The 18,633-nt window shown below is 45.2% G+C and overlaps 1 protein-coding gene across 2 annotated transcripts in view; it reads right to left on the reverse strand.

Annotated features, from left to right (window-relative positions):
- The window catches only part of mlxipl (MLX interacting protein like), a 19,060-nt gene continuing 427 nt past the window's right edge, over window positions 1-18,633 (reverse strand). The window contains exons 2-17 of one of the 2 annotated variants that reach the window (XM_081718967.1): window positions 16,704-16,810; window positions 16,272-16,354; window positions 15,850-15,939; window positions 15,634-15,666; window positions 11,062-11,236; window positions 10,360-10,440; window positions 7,114-7,265; window positions 6,075-6,762; window positions 5,882-5,955; window positions 5,572-5,791; window positions 4,397-4,500; window positions 4,192-4,311; window positions 3,798-3,925; window positions 2,599-2,722; window positions 2,263-2,392; window positions 1-1,299 (exon numbers count right to left, since the gene is read on the reverse strand). In XM_081718967.1, coding sequence (XP_081575093.1) covers window positions 1,175-1,299; window positions 2,263-2,392; window positions 2,599-2,722; window positions 3,798-3,925; window positions 4,192-4,311; window positions 4,397-4,500; window positions 5,572-5,791; window positions 5,882-5,955; window positions 6,075-6,762; window positions 7,114-7,265; window positions 10,360-10,440; window positions 11,062-11,236; window positions 15,634-15,666; window positions 15,850-15,939; window positions 16,272-16,354; window positions 16,704-16,810 — 2,434 coding nt within the window. In that variant the 3' untranslated portion in view covers window positions 1-1,174. Of the gene's footprint in view, window positions 1,300-2,262; window positions 2,393-2,598; window positions 2,723-3,797; window positions 3,926-4,191; window positions 4,312-4,396; window positions 4,501-5,571; window positions 5,795-5,881; window positions 5,956-6,074; window positions 6,763-7,113; window positions 7,266-10,359; window positions 10,441-11,061; window positions 11,237-15,633; window positions 15,667-15,849; window positions 15,940-16,271; window positions 16,355-16,703; window positions 16,811-18,633 lie in introns of both variants that reach the window. The other variant, XM_027010288.3, reaches the window with a different exon arrangement.

The raw sequence follows: 18,633 nt of genomic DNA on the forward strand, positions 1-18,633 counted from the left end.
CTTGGCATAATATGGCAGCCATTTACGTCCGACTACCTCTGTGGGACGTCATAAACAACCGGCTATTGGCATAGATAAATGAGGTTTGTGGTCTGTCGCCGACGAAAAACATTTTGCCTCCTCAAGTAAGCAAAAGTAGTAGACACGCAAAAGGATTATAATGCAAAAATATTGTATATAGCCCCCGTATCAATAAGAAGAAGACTTGCACGAAATCCATAAAGTATCATAAAATCCAACAAGGGCAGGACGCGTTTTATTTTTAGCAGTAATCTCCAAAACTGCAATTTTGCACAACAGTATTAACCTGAGAATTTAAACACTTGTTCAAACAAAACTGCAACAGTGCATTTTCATAACTTGTGTAACAAACATGAGAACAAGGCACAGAACTTCGGTCTCTCCTAAAAGAGCCATCGAGCGTTTCTTGAACAGCAAAACGAAAATATGACAAAAGTCGGCTAGCAGTTTAAATCGGCAGGCACATGAGGCCATAGGGGATTACTGTGCGACCAGGATAATAATGCATCTAGGTGGACCAAAATTTAAAGTAACTTTAATTATTTTAATCTAAACGCTACTGTTTTTGGACCGAGCTTCAGAAAACGGTCATGACAAAGATCAGAACAAAGTGGTAGAGGAACTACCATTCTTTCTATTGCGCTATGCCCTGTCTGAGAAACATGGCCCATAATTAACGTTCATCTGATACAGAATTTAAATACAGAAAACAGACAAAAAAGACCAATGCTATTTATCTGTTTGAACTGTCAGTGAGGCACAATGCAGCTAGCAGGTAGAACTGCCGTTTTCTGGTTTTTCACTTTACCACATAGTGTCAAAGTGTCACAAATGGCTGCATGAACCACTGACAGCAAGGCAGCAAGCGTAGGTGGCATGAGAACATTAGGTGGTGGTCGTAAGCACCAAGGATACTCTTGAGGTGTTCCACATTAACATTCGTGTGTTGTTGTTGTTGTTGTTTTGTGCAGTTATAAACGGTGATGTAGCTGTGAGGGAGGGCGTTCATTTTAAGTGAAGTACTTTGGATGTCTTTGGATGTGGTCAGAGACAATATTGTTATTAGTTACTGCTGTGGGAATGAATGTTGTTATTGGCTTTAGCTTTGTGAGGGGCAATGTGATTGGTTGCAGACTTGAGAGGGAGAGCACCGTCATTGGTTGTAGCCATGGGAGGGACGGCCCTGAGTGACAGCCTGAGTAGCCTGCTCGGGAACCAGACTGGGGTCCGTCAGGATGGACGTGGAGGTACTGAGAAATCGGAGTGAGCTTAGAACAGCTGAAATGAGCGAGAGGGAGAAAGGGAGAGAGAGAGAGAGAGAGAGAGAGAGAGAGAGAGAGAGAGAGAGAGAGAGAGAGAGAGAGAGAGAGATAGAGAAACAAGGAAACAGATGGTGAAATTAGTGGGTGGGGCAGCAAGAAAATGAGGAAAAGAAAGAGTGAGACCCGATGCCTACGGTCTTCGAGCTCACTCAGCAGGAGTCATTTAACACACTTTAAGCCATTAAGACATCTGCTGGATAAACTCCAACACCCCAAATGATAAAGCAAATATTAATTCTTGTGTGACACATTTGAATATGACCAACCAGCATAATAAAGTAATTTGTTGCCAAAATTAAACATTGTGTCCAAATGTTTTCTCTCTTAGCAGCAAATCCTGTCCAATTCAAGACTAAGTGTCCACAGGGACCACTAGCCATAGAGACAGAGAACAAATTAGCCCCGGAAAATCAAGGCTATGTTACTTGGTCACTGTAAAACAGATAAAATGCTCTTTGACCTTTGCTAAGGACACAGATGTCTCTAAGATAATTTATTAAATTCAGAGGAGGCAATGTTCCTGCATTTGCTGAGCTCACTGAAACAAAGGAGATGAAAATGATGTTTGAAGAAGAGCACAGTTCTTATTTGGCTGGCTCGCGTGTGCAAGAGTGCTACAGCTATAGGGGCAGTGGGCAGATGCATCAATAGCACAGCCCCAGTAATAGCACTAGCTTCTCATTAGACAGTCTCATATCATTCACATAGTAAAAATGCTGTTCACGTGGGTACGTGAGTTATTTATTTACTGATGCATCGTTCAGATAGAGCACTCTGCGGCAGCTTCGTGTCTTAATGTAGTTACGTCCATAATGTGACTTGGAATTCGTCATTTGAATTTTCCTTTCTCTGTATTCTTCAACAGTTTCATCGCTATTAATGTTTTTATTAATGACATTTTTGGGGGCGGGGGTCTCACTGGGTCGGAGGGCGGGCAGGGAGCAGTGCTGGTCCAGCCAGTTGATGGTGGTGCGACACATGTCTTCCATACTTGCTGTGGACACCATGCCATTGTAGGACTCAAACAGAGGCTCCATGATCACGCTGAACTGGGGCCTGCGGTTTAGGAAATGCCAAATATAGAATGTAGCCCATAATTTCACCAAGAGCCTCTTATAACAGCGAAGACATATTGGCAGTTAGCCGCTCTCGTGCACATGCATGTGCACACACGGACATGCGCACGGCTCCAGGGGGTGGGGGTGGGGGTTGGGGGTGGGGGGTGCTTTGTGCAGGGGGGCACTGTGCAGGATACGATCCAGAACTTCCAGTTCTGCAGCGTCTGAGCCCTGACGTATTCTCGGAACTTCTCCCTCATGTGATCGAAACGCTGACGGGTGATGGGCACACCCGTGGCAGGGAGCTGCTGCTGACACACACTGCACACAGGACACACACGCGTGCACACACACACACACACACATGCACACACGCACGCACACACAGATTGCCGTTTTTGGGTCTTGTGTGTACAGAAATGTGACAATAGTGCTTATACGCAGGATGTCAGATATTCTGCGCCAATCTATTAGTGTTCCACATATCGCCCAATCCATTCATACCACCCATAATAATGTCTAACAACCCACGTCCTCGCAAGCGCTTCACAGGGGTCAGCAGGCAGGCACCTGCCTTCGCTGGCGTTTCTGAATTAAACCCACGACACCTCCAGAAGGCTCAATAGTGAGATCTGGTGTCCCATCCCTTCCCCCTCCAAGCTCACGTTTAAGCCACAGGCCACTACCTGGATTGGCTTCTCTCATGTTTAAGGCTGTACACACTGACACCATTAACGTCCGCTCAGTGTCAACAGTTTCTTATGGGCTTTATGCACCCACAGCAGACGCTGAACAACCCGCCCCCCCCAAACCGTTGCTTGTCTCTTCCTATACTTCCCCATTTTCCCTGCGCAGCGAGTCACTCACAAAAACCATCAGATCCATAATGGCGTCCCGGATGCCATACCCTGGCATTTTTATGCACACCAGTTATGTCACCAGTTCCATATGGATTTTACCCACTATGCTGCCAAACACACCCTGACACCGCAGATCCGTAATGGCCTCTCTGGTGACTGAGGACATGCCCAGCCCTGCTGGCACCGTTAAAGTCACGACATGTGAAAACACCGTTTCATAACTGACTGCTTAATCCAGGCAGTACTCTCTCTTGCTCTATACGGCATATTTCTTATAATATTTCTTAGAACATATTTATTACTAGGTAAGTGCTGTGCTTTTTTTCTGTTATGTTTCCTAGATGTGTCTGTTATATCAGCTAATGTGTCTAGCAATGAATGCAGTTGGCGCTTGTCTCCTTTTAGGCAGCTTGTTATTAGCTTGTCTCTTTTCACACTGATTAAAAATGTCTCGCAAGCAGATATACAGCAAAAAAAAAAAAAAAAATCCTGGATAACAGTATTGCTGGTAAATGTTGTGGGCGGGGCTTTCGCACTTGATGGCAGTGTTGAGCGCCAGGATCTCGTCTCGGAGCCTTTGCGCCTCCTCGTGGAGCTGCATCCTCTCCTGCTGCATCTTGCTGATATACTCCGCCGTCTTCTGCAGAGTGGTGGCCTTGCTGATCTGAGAGAGAGAGAGAGAGAGAGAGAGAGAGAGAGAGAGCGAGAGAGAGAGAGCGAGAGAGCTGTCACAAAAATCTACCTAATGCATGGGAATTAACAGGAGCTTACATAAATTAGGACTCCAACTCATCCTTCAACAGTTTCTGCCAGTGGACCAAAAGGCAGAATTCAGATTTCAGCAAGAGATTTTCTATTGTCTATCGGTTGCTTGTTATTACAGAAAAGCAGAATTACAGATCTAGATATTGGAGTGTGTATTCCCGGTACCTTAACACTGGGCTGAGAGCTCAGTGCAGTCACCAGGCCATGTAAGGTGTCGAACCCCAGTTTGATGTTAAACCTCCTCTTCTGCTCCGCAGATATGTGCGTGATCCGCCGTGAGTCTGTCTGTAGACAGAATCAGCATGAGATATGTTCTTGTCACCTTTAGTGTGTGCACATGTGTGTGTGGCGGGGGGGCGGGGTTGGTTACCCTGTTGGGTTCTGACTTGGCTACTCCGGGTAAGGAGTGTGATGACTCAGAGGTCTCCGGGGTAACGGTTGGGGATGTTGGGCCGAAGTTTCCTGAAAAGCTCACTGATAGCACAGTCAAAGGAGTAACTACTCAGGGCCCAAATGGACGAGATGAAACCATGACTACCAAAGTCCAATCACAAAGGCTGCTCCATACTCAGGACTGAAAGTGGTGTGTAGAATTGTCAAGATAGTTTGGTGCCTGACACTCAATAAACCGACACAATATATGTATTAAGACATAGACCACTGAAGTTGCACTCCATCCAGTAAGCGTCCTGCTTATATTAGGAACTCCATGTCTAAAGATTTTTTCTCTATGGAATTTTTTTTTTCAAAACTCTTCTATATCACACCCTGTGATAAATAAAAATATTTAAATCCAGTACTTTTTGTACTATGTACTTTTTCCCCCCAAATGTCAGTGGACCATCTGTATCGCAAAATTGTTAAGTAGTCAAAATGCTAATGTTGCTACATATCAGCTAAAGCTACTACACATGAAAAGGACGTTATTTGAGGCAGGCTATAGGGATCCACGTTTCCCTCTGTGGTTTGTCAGTTCTGGATCTCCAGAGGGGCAGTCTATTAAAAGGGGTGAAACCCACATTCAGTCTGGTTACATTTAGCAAGTCCCATGTAGTCACGTAGTTTGAATGCAAGTCTGCTTACAGGGCTTCTGAGAGCAAGAATGGAAGAATGGAAGGGATACGTACAGCGTGTGTCAGTGAGCATCAGATGAAGAAAGTTGGTTAGATATAGTATTTCATATTACCTATAAATAGCTTCAGAGAACTAACTTTCCCCAGCTAACTGAGAGCTGCAAGCTAAACAGAAGCTGTCCTGACAAAGCTGAAGTGTGAAAAAGCAGAAATGAAAGACATAAGAAAACCTCCAAGTGCAAACGCCTTACGTTTAACAGTCTCATAATTCAACTGATGCGGTGATATTTGGGAGAGAAAAATGAACACAGGACAAAAGAAACCGAATGTAGAAGTTTTTTGATTACCACAGGGTGCGACCGCATTCATTCCACTCATGGACCAAAAGCGTTTAGACCCGGAGTACCTTATATAAGAGCATGGAACTGACAACGGAATAACGAAACCACGTCGGCGGCCTGTGTGGCCGTACCTGTCAGGCTCGTCCTCTCCGGGGCGTGGATTTGGACGGGCGAGAGCTTCTCTGTTTTGGGGACGAGCAGTGGAGGCCCCTGGGTGAGGAGGGAGGAGACGACAGAGCCGCGGGAGGCGGCGGCCATCTGCGTGGGGCCCTGCAGCATCTCCACAGGGGGCCACGGGGCATGCTGGGATGCCTGAGAGCCTTCCTGACCTGCTGACATGCCGCTGGTAGACTGCTGATCAGACAAAGGAGCACCCGTTTTTTAAAAAATTTGTCTGTTTACGGTATCATTTTAGTTGTTTCAGTGCAGTAATATACATACTGCTACAACAGGAGAAGCTGCTCTGTGGCCCTTCGACCTGACGAAGGGAGCGTCATAACCCAAAGTAGGTTTTCCTAAGCAAAATTGAGAATAAATAGTAATATTATTACATTATGAATAAAAGGCAATAAAATAACAGTGATAATAATAATAGGAATAAAGTAATGTCAAAAATATGATCTTGAAGACATACGGTCTTTAGTGCTGGAGGACAGGAGCTTGGCTAGGCAGCTGGTCTGCATGGGCGGAGCTGAAGATGCCAACACGGGAAACACTCGCACCCCTCCGCTCTTCTGTTTGTGCTTCCCTCTGCCCGTGGCCACGCCCACCTGCTGTGGCACAGAGAAGCAGTAGGAATGTCCAGGTGAAGGCAGGACTGGAGGAGGTGGGGCCATGGTTACTGGCTGGTATCCCAGGGGGACTGGCAACATTTCTGGAAGGCTGGGGTAGTTATGGCTCAGCTGAGGGTCTCCCGATAGGACATTTGTGGCAGATCCGGTGTGGGTGATGACAGTAGCTGTTGGTGCATTGCTGTTTCCTGATTGGCCGGTTGATGGAGGTCTGTACTTGAGACAAGTTGTCGGGTACAGGTAAGGGTTCTCCTGTGCTATGGAAGTGGAGGCCATGGGCGAGGTTGCCATGGCAGCAGCAGGGCCACCATAAGACTGCTGTTGCCCATACGAGTCCATGCCAGGAGGGACGGTGAGAGAGCGAGTGACCTCGCCTTGCGGGCTATACTCGGAGTGACCCTTGAACTTGGGCTCAGAGGCCATGCTGGTGGTATCAAAGGTCATGTCAGAGGTCAACGGTGGGCGTAGATAGCCAGGACTTGGTAACGTGACTGCAGAAGGCTGGGGCAAACTCTCGGCTGCTAGACTGGACTGAAGAAAAAACATTACAAATTACAGACACTTTTATTATTGTATTAACATCATAAATATATCATTACATGCATGACTATTGCAGAGTCACAATACTTGTACCGTAATTCAATGTACATGTACATTTATGCTTCATTCTAGCTAGGGAGTCTTTCTATAACCCTATCCCTGTCCTCTTTACTTTTGATCCATCATTGAGTTTTGGAGTCAGTGTTCATGCTTTGAAGTACTCTATATTTTTTTAGGTTTTAGAGAGCTGTCTCTTCTTAGCGTAGTGCTCTTGAGCAGAGCATATTTCAGGGTGAATATTTTCAGACCCGGGCCTGTCGTGCAGGGGTGGGCATGTCCGACCTGTGTGAGCTGGGATCCCGCGCGCACGGGGGATGTGCCGGCCGCGGCTGGCAGCGTAGTGGCGAACGGTGCGCTGGGTGGGCCATCGAAGAACCCGTAGTCGGTGTAGGCACTTGACTCCAGGGGTTGACCGCGGTAGCTCGTGAAGATGTCTGCAACAGCACAGGGCCCGACGTTAGACTTGCCCCGCCCCTTTTGTACCTGAACGGCAGCCTGAAGCTCATACTGCGTATGCGGATCATTTACGTCACATTTGTGTCACACCCGTATCACACCTGTATCATACTCACGTCATACATGTATCGTACTCACGTCATACTCGTACCGCACTCACATCATACTCCTATCGAAGTACTCACGCCGTACTCGTATGGTACTCACGTCATGCTCGTACCGTACTCATGTCATACTCCTATCGATGTACTCACGCCGTACTCGTATGGTACTCACGTCACACCTGTATCATACTCACGTCATACACGTATGGTACTCACATCATGCTCGTATGCTGCTCACGTCACACTTGTATCACACACAGTTGAAGATCAAAGCCAAAGAGCATGAGCTAAGGCCCCAAAGCACGCATGCTATGAGCGATGCGCCATGTTCTGTGTCTCCTTTGTGGACACAGTGAAGCGTTCAAGCTCGTGCTGCAGCATCGCTGCTTTTCTGATATCTAGAAAGCGTTGAAGAGACACTGAAAGAGAAACCGGAGCGTTTTCCGGCCCGTTCAGTCTTCCAATCTTGGCTACACCCAAGTTAATAACTGTAAGTCAGGTTCTGGTACTACAAGTCCAAATTCATCCAAATTCATCATTTGACCCTCTTTTTTGGACTTAAATCCATTTAGGAGTCATGTCACGTTCATATTTTTGTGACATGTTAATTGTTTAGTTGATAAACCTTTTCAACAGTCCCCACAAATCTTTTCATTATTATTTGTAATATTATTTGTAATAATATTTGTAATAATATTTTAATAATATAGTATTTATATATTATTTATACAATTTGTAATGTTGTTTAACATGACGATTTGGTTCTTAATGAAATGCTTGACCTGTGCCCATTTCCGGATCTTTCGTTGCCGTTTGGAGCGAGAGTTCTCGGGGGTTATGGAATGATGTGTGACGGCACATAAAGCTCAGCCGGCATGCAGGGCGTGCGCTCTCGCCAGCACTGCGTACACCGCGCCCCGCCGGATTTTCTTCCCTCAGAGGAGGTGCGCCGCTCACAGGTCTGGCGACCGATACGAGCATCTAGCATTTCATGTTGAGACTGAGAGCTACTCAGTCACCAAGGGAAGGCAGCTGCTTCAGCAACATCACGCTTCAATATAACTTCTAGCAGTGCAACATTACCGAGGAGACATTTTCTCTCCCAAGTGTAAAGCAGTACTAATGCTAGTAAAGATACAAATCACGGGTAATTGCTTGTTAGAAATTAATGGTTCAGTTAAGAAAACATCACAAATTGGGATTACATGACAATTTGAAAGGCAGTGCCCGTAGTCTCAGACATTTGCGCCTCTCTGCACACGCACTTATCCCTTTGAAACTACTGTAGAACACAGGTCTGTGGCAGACTGAGAGAGTCTTCTAGTGCTTTCAAGTTCAACTCGGAGGGCTAGCAGTGTGCCCACTGTAGAGCCAGAAGATAATTCCCTCGATTCACTCTGTAAAATGAGGACACTTAATGGAGCACCTGATTCCACAACGACGAGAGAGATATAGACCGGGGGGTGTGGGAGAGAAGAGAGAGAGAAGAGAGAATTTCTTCAAAATGTTTGACAAAATTTTTATAAACAGTTGTTGTCACAGAACAAATGGCCGAGTCCAAGCCCCCAGTGGAAAAATTGTCTTCTGGTTTTCTTGGTGTCCAATGGATTTAAGTCACTTACGGGCTCTTCCTGCATAATTACGAGCAGGGAGAGAACGGAAGCTACCCCTCCCCATAGCCCCTCCCCATAGCCCCTCCCCATAGCCCCTCCCTTAGCCCCTCCCCATAGGCCCTCCCCATAGCCCCTCCCCTAGCCCCTCCTCATAGCCCCTCCCCATAGCCCGTCCCCCTCCCTCCTTTCCATGGCTGCATCTTTTGGATAGCCATTTGTGGTTCACCACATCCCCTTCGAACTTCCACATTTTCATTCCAGCTGACCTCTGACCTAACCCTCTCTGTGACCTTTCACAAGCAGAGTAGGCTGCAGGGCAAAGACGATGACCCTAAAATATACGAAAGGGGAATGGCAAAAATATATAATACACCAACCAAGATCGAAAGGTCATTGATTTCAAGATGCCCACATGGTAAATGGACGCTCACGCACCCAGTAGATTTTCTGATGAGCATGTGTCCCTACAGTAGCACATGAACTTGTGCACTTCCTTAAATTCAAGATTGCAACTATAGAAACTATTCCACACACAAACACACGCACACTGTTACAAAACAGATCACAGCAAAACTAAAGCCCTCAAGAATCAATATTTAATCATCTTAGATGATTACTGGAGATTTAGAGAATATTTTTCTGTTTCTAAAATAAAGTTTATTACACCCTCTTTCTTCTTTAGGCAGTAACATATAACCAGACGCTGCAGAACAGGTAAGCCGGTGGTAAGAATATTTAAACCATAGCAGTCTGCAATGCTCCATCGCGTTCCTGTTATTTTCAGTTGGGAGCATCTTAGCAAATGCACTAGAAAGCAAAAAGACAACTGGTTACACTCCTGTGTTTCCTGCAGTTTCCACACTACTGCTGGCAGATACACACTCCTACACACTAGCTCAAGAAAGTGAAGGTCATGAGCAATTGTTCCATACATGGAACGGCTGGAACGGACTCGAGAATTAGATGCAATTATGTGCCTGTAGCTTATTTCCGTCAAACTGATCAAGGACAAAGGGAATGGTTTGGTAGAAAGCTGGGTAGAAGGTGTGGAATTTGCATGCAAACATGGACCTGGTTCCCTGTAAAAAAAAAACAAAAAAAGGAAACAACAAAAAGAACCACGAAAACTATTCACCTCCGAGCTCAGGTCCCCCCGTCAGCATCGTAGTATAAAAATAATCTTTGCCATGAGAAATTGTGGTCAAAGTGATGCTTACTACACTCTTCCACAAAGCTCGTTCATTTTGCAGAGCACTTGAGGAGCCAGGCAGGTTAGCAGGTCATTGAACACACCGCAAGGTCAAAACAAGCTGGCCAACATGATTCTGGCTGAGTATGTGCCGTAGAAGACTTACCGGGAATGTCCATGAGGTCATCCAGGTTGGGCTGAAGAGGAGTCAGCCCGGGTTGGATCATATCAGCATTACTGGTGTAGGCTGATGGAGCAAGAGACATTTATCACACCAGGGAGGTGGTTTTGTGAGTGTGTGCGTGTGTGTGTGTGTGTGTGTGTGTGTGTGTGTGTGTGTGTGTGTGTGTGTGTGTGTGCTTGCATGAGTGCGTTCATTCATTCAGAGTTCCCTGTTTAGGGTAGGCGGTGTCTTCCTGAATAAATTTTACAATTCACATGACCACGTTATAGGAAAGGGTGTCACACACAGTACTCTGAAAATGCCACCAAAGAAAATTAGAGCATGCTGAAGGTTTTACGTTTATGCATGTCAAACCCTTGTAGAGGTAGAGTTTTGGGGAACCCAATCTACGTAACTTCAATAACTTCTAAATTTCTTCGACGGCATGTTTTGCTATGTCAGCGTGTTACACTCATCTTTCAGTGGTATTATAAAAAATGACATTGACGTCTGATTGGATTCAATGCAAAGCTGGCATGTGTTAGACTGCACATGGCACCACAGCCATTGAAAAAGAACTTCTCAGTCATATAGGGAGAATGTGAGACACTGATCTCATATCAGCCACTTGATAGTCACCATATACCACCATTTACACTGCACCTTTTACTAAACTGATCAGAGAGCAGCTTGTTCAGTACTCACAGTTGTGGCGGTCGTCAGTCCAGGGGAAGGGCTTTTGGGTCATGGTGAAAAGTGTATCCGAGATATCCGATAGGAAGCAGTCTAAGTCAAACATATGCACCTCATCTGGAGTCGTGTTCCCCTCTGGATACATCTGATTGGACCATTTCTCCAGCTCCGTCCTGCAGATGGGTGTCTGAGGATGGCAATCAACCAATCATCTACCAGCTTATATGAGGAACACACGTGCGCTGACAGCAATGACAATATGTGCAGTGGAGTCATTAAAGTAGGCTTTGACAAGCTCCAAGGTAAAGCAATGCTTAACAGTGCAAAAATCAGCCCAGTTTATAGAAGTCAGGATCCAGTTAGCACTGCTCTTATTGAGAAGGGATGACCTATTTTCCCCCATCAATGAGCACCACCCAAATCAATTAGACATTTATTACTGGAGTCAGGAGCCTAATGGTCTCCTCTAGACACACCGATCACTTTTAAATCTCTGGAATGCCTTTGGTCCACTAGTACTGCCTGCGTTACAATTGCTGATGTCCAGGCCCCGCTGATGAACAACGCAGGATGATGGGCGGGACCCGCACATCAGGAACACAGCTCACTGTTACAGTGCTGACAGCGCTATAATGCAATGCGGTGCACGTGGGGATAGAGTTAGCATACTGCCCACAATGCAAAGCACTAAATGCATGAATGCTGAGACATGAACCACACCGCATGAAATTAAAAATGAGGAATTATAGTTACGAAGACACTACAAAAAAAAGCCCTTTTATGAGATTTATTTTATTTGTCCCCTAACTTCCAATCGCAAATTAGACACTACATGAACTAGATAATACACACACACACACACACCCACACAGACACACAGAAATACACACACACAAGTAAGTATGACCTTCTACTTACAGCCCAGCACAGACTGCTTCGCCCAGTTCCTGCCTGAGTAAAACCTACTGCATCTCATCTCCGTTCAGATTCTGTTAAGTGCTGCTTCTTCCTCTGTCCGTTACCCACACAGCCCCAAGCCCATCACTGTGCCCATATTTATAGGGGTGCCCGAAGCCAGCCGGAAGTTCCCTTTGGCGATTACGTCCTGAAAACACCCTCTCCACTGCTTTCTCCGACACACACAAAAGGAGGCGAATTATAGCATGGGCCTTAGTACGTGTGTTTTCGGGCCGGGCTGAAATTAGGTTGGGGGGGGGGGGGGGATGGGGGCACGCGTGTGCGTGCGTATGCGTGTACGCACTCGCAAGGTGCTAACGGGGTCGTGTGAGAGACAGAAACCCCCCTGGCTGAGGCCATTACGTTTCTGATTGGCCTCCATGGGCACCGCCAAGTCGCCACAGCGACCGAGGCGGTCGGGCCCTTTTGTTGGTGACCCAGTTCTGACCGTCACACTCACGTGTGGACAGAGGGCCTCGACTCCCCCTACTGGCGGACCAACAACTCCATGCCAGAGCCACTACAACACAGAGATTAAGAACTGAACCACCAGTGGGATTTTGCTTCCAATACATTTTATAACCTTTTATAAGCCTTTTTAACTCAAACTTCTGATATGGACAATACAAGCATGATTATCTTTGCTGCAAAATACATCTTATGGTTTTAGGGTTAGCACTAGAGACTAGTTAGCACTAGTTTCTAGTCCCTCCTATTACAACAAATAACTTAAAGCAACATTTGGCAGGAGCTAAACCTGGTAGCAAACATCTCATCACTGAAAAATGAAAAAAGCAAAAACACACCCCAAAAACAAAAAAAGACAGAAAACAAAACAAAACACAAGACTGGAAGGATTCACGTGAGGTGAAACATCATTAGCACCTCCACGTGCGTAACCAGGCAAGAGCTTTCCCTGTAACTCCAAACACACACACACACACACACGCACGCATGCTCTGTACACACTCTTGTAGCTTGTTAGTGTTTTCCCACTGTCAGACTATCAAGTTGATATCCACACAGATGGACAAGAAAAAACATCAAAAGGGCAGAGGTTCTCATCATGCACAAGTGGGTCATCCCTGATCAGACGGCATTAAAGCTGAATACACGGCTCGCCAGGACCCGGGCGGAGCACAGGGCGAGATTGGGCCCTTTTGTCACCGAAGGCAATCAACCACTCATTTTCTCGCCCGGCATGAGCTGCCGTGACGCAAGTGGAAGTTCGTGTTTACGTTTGCGGCTTTTAGCGTCCCCCCCCCCACCCCACCCAACCCCCAACCCTGACCAGGGAAAGATCACACGCCACATTTCTCCGGCCTGCTGAGTGAGGCAAAGTCTGGGCTATTAATAGCTAACCGAGAGACCGCTGCAAATACGAACCTACTAAAGCAAACAAAACACTGTACGGGTAATAACACAACTGAGTGAGGGACAGGAAGAGAGAGAGAGGGGAAAATAGAGGCACTTTCATTATAAAAGGGGCTGAATTACCCCAAGGGCCCTGCTGGACCCTTAAGGTCCCACAACAGGCCCTTCATTAGAACCTCTGAACAAACATTTTATTACAAAGTACAGCCTCTGTTGCCCAGCTTCTGTTGCCCCGTGTCAATCGCCCAGCCTCTGTTGCCCAGTCTCTAAGGACTAGCGTATGTCACCCAGTCTCTGTTGCCCAGCCTCTGTTGCCCCGTGTCAGTCGCCCAGCCTCTGTTGCCCTGTCTCTAAGGCCTAGCGTATGTCACCCAGTCTCTGTTGCCCAGCCTCTGTTGCCCCGTGTCAGTCGCCCAGCCTCTGTTGCCCAGTCTGTTGCCCAGTCTATGTTAGCCATCCTTTAGTCCTTCAAGCAGGGACTGGTCTCTGAACATAGGACCACTGTTAACTGGTTATTTTTGGTGTGGCAGGCCAACGTGAAACCAACAGTGATACTGACATGTCCCTGTTAAGCTTGAGTGTAGGTGAGTGTTGGTACAAGGTGTTTCTAATAGGGGCAGATGAATGTAGGTACAAGGTGTTTCTAATAGGGGCAGATGAGTGTAATTACAAGGTGTTTCTATTAGTGACAGATGAGTGTAATTACAAGGTGTTTCTAATAGTGACAGGTGAGTGTAGGGTCAAGGTGTTTCTAATAGTGACAGGTGTGTGTTGGTACAAGCTGTTTCTAATAGTGACAGGTGAGTGTATATTGTTAAAATAGTTTGAACAGCCTCAGTAGCTCTTTTTTCAGTGTTTTTTCTTCAATGGTTCTGTTATTCTTTCTGCTCTGTATGTGCAATTTAGTATTTAGGATTTAGTAAATGAGGCTCCAAGGAAGCAAAAAGGTGTACAGTGTGCTCATGGAAAGGTGAAGGTGCTAGAACACAAGAGCTGAAACTCCACTTTGCTTCAGAGAAAATTAGTTTGATACATTTTGAAAGATTTAAAATTTGCCTCCTCAATATCACTACAGCACATAGAGATAATATGGTCAAAATGTCCCAGATCATTGTTATTCATTAAAAAAAGTTATTTAAAGCACTAAGGAACCTGAAATCATTTACCTACAGTCTTGGCACTCTGACATCAAAATTTTCAAACATTTTCTATAACAACAGAGATATTGCACATAGTAAATGTTTCACTCATGTCAGGCTCTGTTCCAAGTGCATTAAAACCTCCAGTTGTTAAACCCCTCATTTAACAAAAACCTTAGATCCAACTGCTTTAAATAATTCCAGACTCATTTCAAATCTACCTTTCATTGAAAAAATCATCAAGAAAGTGGTCTTCAAATAACTGACTCATTTATATTATTAAAGAGCTATTTTGACAACCTTCAGTCAGGGCTCTGGTCCAACCACAGCACTGAGATGACCTTTATGAAAGTTCTTAATGACATCTGTATAAAAATACAGATTCTGGATCAAAATATCTGTTCTTCAACTATATGGCCTCTGTACTGGCTTTGACACCATCAATCATAAAATACTCTGAAATAGATTAAGAATGAAGGCAGACTCTCAGGAACCGTTTTAAACTAGTTTGGGTCATATTTCCATGGCAGGAACAACTCTGGTGAAATAGACAAATATGCATCTGAATGGATCTCTATGACCTGTGGTCTCCCCCATCTGAATGGATCTCTATGACCTGTGGTGTCCCCCATCTGAATGGATGTCTATGACTTGTGGTCTCCCCCATCTGAATGGATCTCTATGACGTGTGGTGTCCCCCATCTGAATGGATCTCTATGACCTGTATTGTCCCCCATCTGAATGGATGTCTATGATCTGAATGGATGTTTATGACCTATGCAGTCCCCCATCTGAATGGATGTCTATGACCTGAATGGATGTTTATGACCTATGCAGTCCCCCATCTGAATGGATGTCTATGACCTGTGGTGTCCCCCAGGGCTTTGTTCATGAGCTACAATTCAAAGCATGTCAACTTCAAAGTTCATGTCAAACCAATTACTAAATCAGCATTCTATGATCTCAAAAATATTAACAAAATTAAAGATTTCTTGTCAAAACAAAGCCACGAGAGACTCATCCATGCTTATATTTTCAGCTTTTAGTTTAATTAACCCATTACCACTGCAAGAGAATGGGAGGCACCTGATGCTATCATTACTTTATTTCTTACCTTCTGAAGAACAGACATAAGGTCCTTGTGTTTCTAAACCAAAAAGAAAGAGAAAATATTTTTAAATTTAGTCCCTTGACTCAGCCTCACATATGCATAAATTTTAAAACATGATTCTTTGCCATCCTAATGCCAAAAGCATGTTAACTGCTGTCTGGCACATGGATATAATCTTTGCACCACGTGTCACTAGAAGGCACCCGTCAGGCCACTCACCCTCTTCTTGTAATAAATCCTCCATTTGTGATATTCTTTTATCACCACTTCTATCTGTCGCTTCCAGTAGTTTCCCTCCAACACGATTGCCTTGAAGTCAAAAACAAACACAAAATACGAAGCACAATTTGAATAAAACACACAATTTCACAATCCAAACTTACAAGATGCTGCCTAGAGCTTATCACGGGAAAGAAATTGAAAGGTGTGCACATAACTTCAGTGGAGCCGATTAGAGCAGACCGTCAATATTTTAGGCGTCAGGGCTTTTGGTTCAAGAATGTCAAAAATGCTCAAAGCAGCTAGAGTTCAGTATCTGACACTGGCAAACTGGTAGATGTAGCTCAGTGCAGATTTTTGTTTGAGGGTTTTTTTTGGCATGATTATTGTTTGTGTACTTTCTGATGTTCGGTGCTACTCACCGCTGGCTTGCGATGAGCATCTGCCTCAGACCCCTCCAGTGGAGTGATGAACCCACAGACTGGATTTTTCCTTTTCTCCACATCTAAAGCAGTGTAATGTTTAGCTTTGCTTCTGTCGTTAGTGTGGCATTCTAAAGCACTTTAAGAGCACTGTCACATGCCCAGAGTACACACAAATACAGAAGATTCTTCTTAGACGAACAGTACAGTATAGAGTAGATTCTTTATTACTCTACAGAATATAAGATCTACATAACATATACAGAAGAAAAGTGTCATTGCCTTTTATCCAAGACACATCCAGGCCTGCCTTCCATTTCCACATTTTTCTTTCACTTTTTTCTATTCTTAAGTCATTTCATTCTTTGTACCAAGATCAAAAGTCTGGTATTTCTTTGTACTTTAGTGTTGTTTTACACTAGAGGAGCTCACATTGAATGAACCAGGCTCTCCAGATGGCGTTATTCAGGCGGATCTTATCCCTCCACAGCAGCCTCAGGCCTTTGAAGGACTTCCACTTGGGAGACACTATCTTCCCACTGTGGAGAGACACACACAGCCCACTCAGCTCAAGCCGCCTTGGGCGCGTGGCATTCACTTTGGCTCAGTGTCTTCCGTCGGACCGGTTCAAGCTGGTTCCATTTCTGTTCAGTGCACATTTTGAGTTAACCTTATTCGCCCCTGAAAATCAAAGACTGGTTTGTGGAAATGCCATGGATGTGAGGTGGTGGTTGGTTTCAAGTGCAAAGAAAACTAAGCACATCCAAGCATATCCTAAACCATCTGAGATTGATCACATTTTTGGGATTTGATAGCGGGATAATTTGCATATTGCAGCTTTCTGCGCTATCTGTATCATAAAATCCAGTACTGCAATAGGCAATTAACTAACGACACGTGGTGCGGCCCTGGTGAAGACCACACGTTTGCCACCTTAATCGTTTGGCCTTGTCTGGCCACGTGAGGTTCAGGCCTCTGCGCCATTTCCCCACTGTTCCAGTGCATTTAACAGCCTAATGACACCAGGGCGATGATGGGAAGGAATGAGGCCGCCCCTGGCTCCATCGGTTGCCAGGGACCTGTATGGTTGCTAGGGCTCTAATGACAGCTGAGAAGGTGTGAGGGGGGAAGTCAAGAAGACACATCTGGCTAATAGGTAGTCGGCAAATAGCCCCCAGAGTACTCAGGCAGAAGGAATTAAAGCTACAAAGCTAAAACTGAGCAAACATGGAGTCCTAGCAATCCAGCGTGTTTGGCGGAAAACATTTAAGATGTCAAGAGTGGGAAACACTTAGCCTATCAAAAATGTTATTGCTTTTTAATGGGCATAAAACCACAGCAGTGACAACAATGAAGTTTCTGTCGTTTTCCTTGGCTATGTCTACACTGGGTAATTGATATGGTGCCGTGTTTTATCCAGCACCGACTCGCTACCAGACCTTTGTAGTTGGTTATCTCAGACCACGCTGCAACAAACCCCACTTGATTAAGGCATTTGCCAACATTCTCAAATGTTGTTGCAGGTTGCTGTCTGTCTCGGTGGAAGACAAGGACAGAACTGCTGCCATAAGCAATTCTGGAAGTCAAACTTGATAATAAGTGACAGCGCACACCCTAAATGTGGGTGCGGCAACCTCAGTCAACCCCCAGAAACAACAGCAGTAATAAACCCAGAACCAAACATGGAGTCTGATTGTCTCTTATTTTCAGGTGTTCTTGACGGACTGTCTATTTTTTAAAGGAATCGGCCTTAGCATTAAAAAAAATGCTCCACAGCTGTGACCTGCACTGAACTCCATGAACACGACATAAAGTTGGGAATCGCTCTCAGACAGTGGCTTGGCTTTGCGAGGCAGGGGTGACACGGCAAAGGCAACAAACAATGTCGTAAGAGTCTTTGGTGAGGGGCCTCGGGAACGAAGAGAGAATCTTATCCTAACCTCGGTTACACTGTAACTCTCACCCGACTGTCCGGCTGCCAACTCCTGCCAAAGTCCATTCATCTGTTGCATTTTTCCACAGCTGTTTCGAAAGCACGAGCTGCAGCGGTTCGCTACTCCGCGGTTAGTTCCTACCGCGCTCCGAGGAAATTTGCTTTGTGATTGATACCTGCGCTTTAACAAATTCAAGAGCTTCAACACCTAATATATGTAAGAAATGAAGAGGAATTAGAAATAACTTTTATAATAAAATGAAAGGAATTAAAAATAGAAAACTGGAAAAAGAATCGCAAACAACTGGAATAAGCAATGTCATGTCAGAGTTGTACCCTACTTATACATAAATGGGAACCACCGAAGGCCAAAGAATTAGAGACTTGTATTTTATTTTTCTTTTAAATGTTGCGAAATCGGCAGTAGAA

This window comes from Electrophorus electricus, chromosome 8 (genome assembly GCF_041902795.1).
Source record: "Electrophorus electricus isolate QZ-2024a chromosome 8, ASM4190279v1, whole genome shotgun sequence".
NCBI lineage: Eukaryota > Metazoa > Chordata > Actinopteri > Gymnotiformes > Gymnotidae > Electrophorus > Electrophorus electricus.